This window comes from Olea europaea, chromosome 1, assembly GCF_002742605.1.
Source record: "Olea europaea var. sylvestris chromosome 1, O_europaea_v1, whole genome shotgun sequence".
Classification (NCBI taxonomy): Eukaryota; Viridiplantae; Streptophyta; class Magnoliopsida; order Lamiales; family Oleaceae; genus Olea; species Olea europaea.
In genome coordinates, this window is record NC_036237.1 from 3,678,956 (window position 1) to 3,688,328 (window position 9,373).

The following is a 9,373-nucleotide window of genomic DNA, read 5'->3' on the forward strand; positions in this document are numbered from 1 at the left end:
TTTTTTTTTTTTTTCTAAACAAATATTTGGATATCATAGTAATAATTTGCAATGAGTTGAACTAATACATTGTTTGATGTCCATTATTTGTTTACAACAATATTTTGAATAGTGAATTTTTGAAGAATGTGTAGCTAAAAGTAGAAAAAACTTTGAGTTTACGTCAGAATATTTTTATTGTTAAAAAATGATTACGTAGATTAAAAATTTTTGAAATAAAATATGCAAATTTCCCATTTGAAAATAAAAATTGGACAAATAATTTCTTCCGTCCCTTTAAAAGGGTGTATATTTTTCTTTCATCAGTCTGCAGCTGCAACTGTGGACACCTTCTAAAACCCTAAAAAATAACACACACCCATTACTCCACCCTCTTTCTTCTCTCCATCTAAACCTAATCATAATTCAAAATCAACATCTACCTCTATATCTATATTATTTATGGTTATGGAGTCGAATTACAGCCCAGTGGAGGCTCTGATGTCCGTTGCTCCGTTAATTACAACGTCGTCCACGAAGATGCGCATTCAGATCTTCCGCCATCAAATTCCTTCTATTCTTAACAATTTAGGTAAAATTTCTGATGCCCCCTGTACAACTTGTCAACATACACTTGCACAGAGACTTGTATGAATATGTTATTGAGAAACGTGTGTAATGTTCAAGTGTTAATGGGTTTGAAAGATCATATCATATGCTGCCTGTGAGGAGAAATTTTCATTTCTAGGCACAGTGCAAATGCTGAAGCTCGTGTAAGCTGTTTTTAGCATGTTTAGCTTAGCTTACAAGCCAAATGAGAATTCAATTTGGCTTTTCTTGGCAGTATGAATTGTCATACTGCGGAAAGAACCAATTTTTGGCTTCTTTTTAATCATTTAAGCCAAGCCAAACCTGATAATTGCGCCCCTAGAACCTGTTACCGTGTTGTGCCTGCTGCTTCAAAGCTTCTACGAAATTCTACGCATCATGCTGCTTTGAAGCTTGTATGAATTTCAGTGCCATTTTATATTAATCCTTTTGTTTCTGTCGTTTTTCGTCAAAGCTTGTATCTCCTCTCCTCTGCAGTGAGAGCAATGTTTAAAAATGCTTAGTATGGCACAAGGTATTTTACTGAGAGGCAAGTGCTGAGCCTTAAGAAAAACCAATAAAATAATTTGAGGAATATAAAAAATGCAAAAAATATGCTCGTAATAAACCTTAAGTCATCTTAAAAAGTCCGCAAGGAAATTAGTTAACAAAATAAAAAATTTATCTTGGAAATAAACATAAAATAGATTAATAAAATAAAAAATAATAAGTTTTCAATTTAGTATTTAAATAACTAAGTTATAATCTGTTACTAGAATTTGAAACAACATCTAAATCCTCGACATAATCACTCGATAGAATGAACAAAAAGTAGCTTTACATCGGGTGCATGATGCACAATCTTTAGCCTTTTTTGGATAACCAAAATGATTGTCTGCAACTATTGTTTAAACTTACTGACACAATTCTTCAGGCTCTGCGCAGATGACTACCGAGTTTGCATCTCTGTTGGTTGATTTACTTTTCCAAACACTGTCTATTTATGATGACCGTCGGTCGAGAAAACCTGTGGATGACGTGATTGTAAAAGCTTTCGGCGAAGCTCTTTTCATGAAAAGTTTTGCAGCAACTCTTGTACAGGTTATGGAAAAGCAGTCAAAGTTCCAGTCACCGGTAGACTGTTACAGGGTTCTGACGTGGTCTGTTCTCCTATTAACTGAAAGTCAGTTTGCCTTGTTATCAAAGAATGCATTATGCAGAGTAGTACAAGCCCAGGCATCAGTGATCCATATTGCTATGCAAGGATCATTCCGTGTCAGAAGGCGTTGCAAGAAAATCTTTTTTCACTTGTTCACAAAGGTCTCATCCCTACCAATTTATGGTTTTTAATGTTACTAGATTGTTGATGTTCTATTTACACTAGTTTCGATGATATTTATATACTTTTAATGTTGTGTTGTGTTGTGTTGTGCCGCTCAGTCACCTGATCTTCTCAAAACTTACATGGAAGAACTGAAAGGTTCGAGGATCCCATATAAGGATAGTCCTGAGTTAATACAACTGATACTTGAATTTACGATTTCAAATCCCACATTTTTTGATATATGGAAGGTAAAATTTGCCTTCCTAGTCTCTTTATACATCGTAGCACAATTGTTGTTTTGGATCCTGAAATTTTGGGGGTTCTTGTTGTCAGCGGATTTTATGCCCTTTAGCATTCATGTGAAATATTGTTTTGCTTCTGTTGCACAGAAAATATTTCTTGATATGTACGTTAAAGCAGTTCTAAATGCGAGGGAGAAGCCCACAGATGGCCTCAGTGAAGCTTTTGCTCCATTATTCGCTGATTTATCGCATGAAGATTTTAAAAACATTGTCCTCCCATCATCTGTCAAGATGTTGAAACGGAATCCAGAGCTTGTGTTGGAATCAATTGGAGTTCTTTTGAAAACTGTCAAAATTGATTTGAGTAAATATGCCGTTGAAATTCTTTCAGTGGTGTTAACTCAGGCTAGACATGCAGATGAAGGCAGAAGATTTGCCGCCTTTGCCATAGTAAGGTGCTTAAGCCAAAAGTCTAGTAGCCCAGATGCTGTAGAGGGGATGTTTAACGCTATAAAATCTGTGATTGGAGGTTAGTTTTTTTTGAATATGCATATTTTCCTTGACGTTATAGTCAGGTAGACTGTCATATAGACAGGTTGTCCAATTTCATATTGTTTATTTCTTGTTTAAATTTATAATACGCTTCCTGTGTATTATCTTTTGATAATAAAATATTTGATTTTTTCCTATTAAAAAAAAAAAGTCAGGTAGACACTAATAAATACTTCATTTTGCAATACATAAATTTGGATCACCTTCTTACAAGGTTAGGATACGAACAGGTTCAGAAGGAAGACTTGCATTCCCCTATCAGAGAGTCGGTATGATCAATGCATTGCAAGAAATTTCCAATGCCCCTGAAGGGAAGTACCTGAACAGCTTGTCACCAACTATATGTGGATATCTTTTATCCTTATACAAGGATGATGGTAGGCCTTTGACTTTGGATCTATGCCCCTGTTTGGGCTCTATTTTTCCGAAAATACATTTTTTCAAAACTCATTTTTCAACTACACACTCTCCCATAAAATAATGTTACATGTAAACCCAAAAGTTTTACTTATTTTTTAATGTCACATTCTCCAAAAAATACCATTTGACACATTTCCCAGCAAAATCTCATTTTAATGGAGCCCAAACAAGGGCTATAAGCGTGTGTATGTTTATCTGCTTGTTTTATGTACTTGCTTTCAGCATAATATTCTGCCTTCATCTATCTGATGGGTTTTGAACTCCGTTCTTTTTCATTGTTAATCGTGGTGATATCCAGGTAATGAAGAGGTAAAGCTTGCAAGTTTAACGTGTTTAGGAGCTTGGGCAGTAAAATCCCCAGATGCTATATGCCCAGATTTGATAACCTTCTTTGCTTCTGGGATCAAGGAGAAGGAAGTACTGAGAAGGGGTCACCTTCGTTGTCTGCGGGTAATATGCAGAAAGACTGATGCAGTTATACAGGTGAGGAAACGTGTGTTTATAATCTACAATAATTTTCCTGGGATTCTGTATATTTGTCAATACAGAAAGTTGAACGTTTTTGTGTTTCAGATGTCATCTTTGCTGCTGCCTCTTCTCCAACTCGTTAAAACTGGTTTTACTAAAGCAGCTCAGCGGCTGGATGGGATTTATGCGTTGCTCTCTGTGGCAAAAATTGCTGTTCTTGATGTTAAAGCAGGTATTTTTACTTTGCTTGCTTCAACTTTGTACATCTATCAGTTCTACCGTCGTTTTGGCCATTACATTTGCTTATCAAGGGGTTACTATTATATTCTCTAACATGTACTATTTTTCATTTGTTTGGTCCTCCTTTTTGGAAGATGAAACTTTATCAAAGGAAAAGATTTGGCAGTTGATATTGCAAAATGAACCTTCCATCGTTCCGATTTCAATGGTAAGTTATTCACCATTGTTGGATTTTATGCACAATATTAAAGAGATGAAAAAGAAAATCAACACAAGAATTTATGTGGTTCGACGGTGTGCATACGTCCACGAGAGCGAAGGGAGATATCTTTATTCAGTAGTGAAAAATAGGGTTATAACATATTATTTATATTAACCCTAGCCTGGGCCATATAAGACTTTAAGGCCGTACAGTAAATACCCCTGTATGAGTCACATGTACAACAACCATTCTTTATTCCATTAAATTTCAGAAGTCTGCAACTCAGGCATATGAATCTGAACAAATATAAGATTCTTGCTTTGGGTTCATAGTGACACATTTATCATTCTTAACCCCTGTTTGGGCTCCATTTTTGATAAAATGCATTTTTCTTTCTTATGTTCCACAGACATTCTCAAACAAGATGATATTTCACGTAAACCCAAAACATTTCCTTATTTTCTAATCACAAATTCTTCAAAAAATCATTATTTCAAGGTACATTTTCCCCTAAAATCTATTTTTAATCAAACCCAAGCAGGGGCTTATTGTGTACGTTTGCAGTGACATATAAACCTGATACAGTAGAACTGAATTAGACACTGATTGGGAAACTTGATATTGGATAGCCCCAAACAGAAAATTCTGGATATTTTGCATGCATCAATATCTGTTGCCTGATTATATCAGGTTGTAGTATGGTGAGCCTTATAAAAATGCTTTTTATAATTGTGTGAAGAGTTACCAATGATCATTATAGGAAGACCAAGGTTGGAAGATCATGCTATTTAGAATTGCTCATGGCTAAAAGGGGCATGCAAAAAGTTAAAATTCTTTTCCTTAGATAGGTATATGATGCAGATAATGCAAAAGTGAATTAATAACATCCTTATGTATGGACATCTTTGAAGATAATATTTGATGCAGATATGAAAAGGGACAATCAAATTTCGCTTTGCATTTCTTTGCTTCCTTGTAAATCCTAGAATTTGTTTTACTTTGCCTTGCAGGCATCAAAAATATCAGCTGAGGATTGCATGACTTGTCTCAACCTTTTTGAGGTTCTGCTTGATGATTATTCTCAAAGGTTTGCCACATTCCATGTCTGATAACATTGTTATGTTGTTATCCTCAAAGAAAAAAATCTTATCCTTTTTTGATTCATCAAAATGTTTAATTCTTACTCTACTCATTTCAAACTTAAAAGTGTCCTAATTTTGATTTGGCATGACCTGATGGAGGAGTCCTCATTTAAATAGTAATGCAAGAGTGAGGTTTACATCTTGTCTCTTTAAAATCACTTTCCTGAAATTCTCCATGTACATGTGGATATGGTAAATCTTTTGAGGCATGTAAAATTCAAAATTGATAGTTGTCCGTCTTTTTTGTGAAATGTCATCATTCATCTTCGTGGGTGATTGTTTTTGCCCTTGGGAAGTTTTTCGAGAGGAAGTCTAAAGTGAAACAGAGGAAGGAAAGATGTTTACTATTGCATGTGAAGATTTATGATTTGATTGTTAAATTAACTGTTGTCTTGCCCTACAGAGTGTTGGAGATTTTTCCTCTGAGACCACTACTGCAGGTGATCAGTATTGTCTGTGCTAATTCTGTTTACGATAATCTTTTGGTTACTAACCGATGCTTGGTATGTTTCAGTTTGTTCTGTTTTTGGTGTGCCATCCAATCTGGGACATCCGAAAAGCAGCCTATGATGCAATTGGAAAGATTCTTGTTGGTTCTCCACAATTATCTGAAGCTATTATGCTTGAGTTTGCAGATTNTTCTATTTTGCTGCCATGATTGAGATGGTGAAAAGAATAGGGTAATGGATAAAATGTGGTTATTACTGTTATACTTAACTTATGTTGCTGGAATCTAGAGGACATGATAAAGTGGAGCACCTTGATCAATGTGATGATGCAATGAGATTTGGAAAGGAAAGGAACTTTTTTAATAGCAGTCAGCCTCAGTTTCCTTGTTCAGACAGACTTAATAATACTGGGGAAGCCTGCGATTGTGATGATTATTCTAGGTTACTTGAAAATACACGTTAGGTTAGGTATGTTGGTGGACCAAGGCGTGGTTCTATTTTGCTGCCATGATTGAGATGGTGAAAAGAATAGGGTAATGGATAAAATGTGGTTATTACTGTTATACTTAACTTATTTTGCTGGAATCTAGAGGACATGATAAAGTGGAGCACCTTGATCAATGTGATGATGCAATGAGATTTGGAAAGGAAAGGAACTTTTTTAATAGCAGGACTATTTTTTTGACCCAAAAGGGGGTGCTGGTTAAAAAATAATCATTTGATTTTTTTCCCTTACTCTCCCTTAGCAGTGGGAAAGGAGTCTATCTATCTACCTAGCTTTTGGTTGGTTTTCCCCCAACTCAATCCTATTAGGGATTCTATTATAACACAAAGAATTGAGAAATTTGTGGGGGCAAATTGATACCTCAGTTGAGTGATGCTTATATTCTCTATTTTGCTCGAAGAGTATCAGCTTCCATAATGATTAATCGTGATCTCAAATATATAGGAAGTCACTGTATGCTGTTTATAACCCTTATGTGCTCTGTTTACATGTCTTTGGTGGTTTTCAAAGGCCTCTCATATTCTCGATTTATATTGTTGTATGATCAGCTGTCTTTACTTTTGGTATCATATTAATTTTGCTTATTCTTCATTTAAAACTTTCTGCCTTGTTCCCAGTTATTTACACTCTTTACTGCCAATAGTAACATACCATTGGGTTTCCAGTGATACAGAAAATTTTGTGGATACTCAAGTTCCCTTCCTTCCATCTGTTGAGGTTCTGGTGAAGGCTTTAGTTGTAATATCACCTGCAGTATTGGCTGGTAGTCCAAATGCCTGTGTGCAGATTCTGTTTTGCTCACACCATCCATTTCTTGTTGGTTCTGCAAAAAGAAATGCAGTGTGGAAGGTATCTTTTCTATTTTTCCAAGATTCCTAATAACTGCCTCCTTTGGCCTTGTCTAGTTCCAATGCTCTTATTAGCTTATGAGTTAAGGAAGTTATCTTAGAATGTACGATACTCCCTTTATATCAGATTCTAAGGATCTCAAATTTTACAATTTATATATAGCAAAATACTTGGATATTTTTTTTAATGATGTTTATTAATTAAAGCATTCTATTTATAGTCATGGATGATAAGACATTCTCTATCCACTATGCTAACAATGAAGATGGAAGTATTTCTTTGCAATTGAAATTTATATTGGAACACCTTTAAATCCCTTAGACGTGGATGCAATTAATGTTGCTATGAATTTCTCTTTTTAGATAACTCAAAAGTAACTAGCTCTTTTTCTTTAAGATTACTGCTATTTCTTTGAGCCCAATAGAAATATTGCTTTCCTAACTGCAACTTAAATATGATCTGTGCTTGGCAGAAGCAGGAAATCTTCGACTTCATTGACAATTAAAATTTATGTATGAAGTGGAGAATATTCCAATTTGACTCACCATTAGCACTTGTTATCTGCTATATTTGTTCATTGTACATGGTATAAATCTAAGTTACTATCTAATTTCTCTTTGCTCTTTCTTTCTGCCTTTCTGAAAGTAAAATATGCTAATTTTATAATATTTGGTATTTTTAAACAATGATCATCGAGGCTTAGAAACAGGCGTTCGTTCTATGATCTTTATTTTCTTTTGACTTATATCCCTTCCTTTTTGTCAGAGGCTGCAAAAATGTTTGCAAAAGCTGGGTTTTGATCCTGTTGGTCTTCTTACAGCAAATGTGGCTGATTTATGCAAGGTGAATTATATACCATTTTCCAGTTACTTGCTGAATTGTCTTCTTCACTATCATTTCCTCCTTTTATGTGTGTTCTGATCATTACCAGGTTGCAGACATTCATATGTTTCAGATTCTTCCATTTTCATCTTATATAGTATTTCCCTCATCCAATTATTGAACTATATTTTCAATACCTTAGCATTTTAGATGCATTTTTTAAGAAATAAGTTTTGATTGCTTTTATGTTACCTGTTTTCCTGCAATTCAATTTTCAAGGTATATTTGGTTGTGAGCGTTCCATTGCAATTTAATTTGACAGACTTTTATCCGTCTGACTTTTATCCGTCTGATGAGGCTTAACTTGTTCTACGTTGTTAGTAAAGATAGAGAGAGAAGCAACAACTTTAAAATGGCTTGATTTAGACATTGCAGTATAATGAATATCTCATTGTAACCCTATCCTTTTTGGCAAGTGATGACGTTAACATCAATGTTTTACTTGCCAGAATGCATTAAAATTTACAGCAGCAATGTCTGTTTCAATATCTGATCTTGACTTCTTTTTGTTCTTGAAGAGCTTGTTAGGTATGAAAGGATTGATGAGTTCTAATAACCTTGAACAAGAAGCAGCTATAAATTCCCTGTCAACGTTGATGTCTATAATACCAGGAGATACCTATGCACAGTTTCAAAAGGTTCACCGCATGTTTCGGTTATCTGCTGTTGGTTTTGGTGACATGGTTTGTTAGTGCTGGCTGTAACTCTATTCTTGTCTTTGCCAGCATTTAATTGATCTTCCAGATCGCTTTGAACATGACGCTCTCTCAGAAAATGATATTCAGGTGAAGTTTTAATTTACTGATGCAGTCCTTTACTGGTTCCGGAACCCAAAACTATTGTGGTTTGTAGTTATTATTTGGAAGCTGTTTTTTGTAGATTGAATGTTAATCATAATATCACAAACCTTGGAACTTAAATATCAGTAATTGCAATCCAAATTATGGGCCTTTTGGTCCTTAGCGAAGGTGATTGATCTGTTACCTCTGTTCTCAAGAATTAATTGTCGGTTCTCTGTATCTTTAGACGTAAATTTGCATTGGTTTTCTCTCTTCTGGATTAGTTGTCTTCTGGGCTGTTTTGTAGTTTTTCTTCTTCTTTTCTCTCTCATTTTATCCCCATTGTATATGTGATTGCTATCCTTAAATTAAACCTCAATTCTTTCAAGTCCACTAGTATTTTCTTCATTTTCACTGATCACGTTGAAGCAGTTGAGCTATCTTTTATGTTTTCCAATTCCTGCTGCACAACCCTTTATGAACCCCATCCTTGGTCTTTAGCAAGTGGGGCCATTCAACTCCCTAAAAAATAAAATATGCACGGGCTGTTACTTCATGCAAAGTGGTGACTAATGCTTTGTATTGTGGATTCAGACTTATGGCCTGTACATGTATCTTTTATCATCTTAAAGTACATTCAGGCCCCAGCATTTAAGTTCCATATTTTTCTATTTAAAATTGGATCGATTTCTCATAAATTTCTATTCCAAGAACCCAATTCTATGCTCCCCCCTTCCCCCCCCCACCCCCCC

The 9,373-nt window shown here is 35.1% G+C and overlaps 2 protein-coding genes across 2 annotated transcripts in view; both read left to right on the forward strand.

Annotated features, from left to right (window-relative positions):
- Nucleotides 1-295: 295 nt before the first annotated feature.
- LOC111403216 (protein ILITYHIA-like) lies at nt 296-5,815 on the forward strand. The gene is made up of 11 exons (XM_023031638.1): nt 296-571; nt 1,502-1,887; nt 2,008-2,139; nt 2,281-2,662; nt 2,916-3,062; nt 3,404-3,588; nt 3,679-3,805; nt 3,948-4,021; nt 5,026-5,102; nt 5,561-5,597; nt 5,672-5,815. Exons 1-11 carry the CDS (start codon nt 442-444, stop codon nt 5,813-5,815), a joined length of 1,821 nt encoding a protein of 606 aa, XP_022887406.1. The 5' UTR covers nt 296-441.
- Nucleotides 5,816-6,618: 803 nt separating this feature from the next.
- The window catches only part of LOC111375639 (protein ILITYHIA-like), a 12,660-nt gene continuing 9,905 nt past the window's right edge, over nt 6,619-9,373 (forward strand). The window contains exons 1-4 of the mRNA XM_022998530.1: nt 6,619-6,960; nt 7,726-7,803; nt 8,361-8,480; nt 8,568-8,627. Of these exons, the coding sequence (XP_022854298.1) occupies nt 6,652-6,960; nt 7,726-7,803; nt 8,361-8,480; nt 8,568-8,627 (567 nt within the window). The 5' untranslated portion in view covers nt 6,619-6,651. The remainder of the gene's footprint in view (nt 6,961-7,725; nt 7,804-8,360; nt 8,481-8,567; nt 8,628-9,373) is intronic.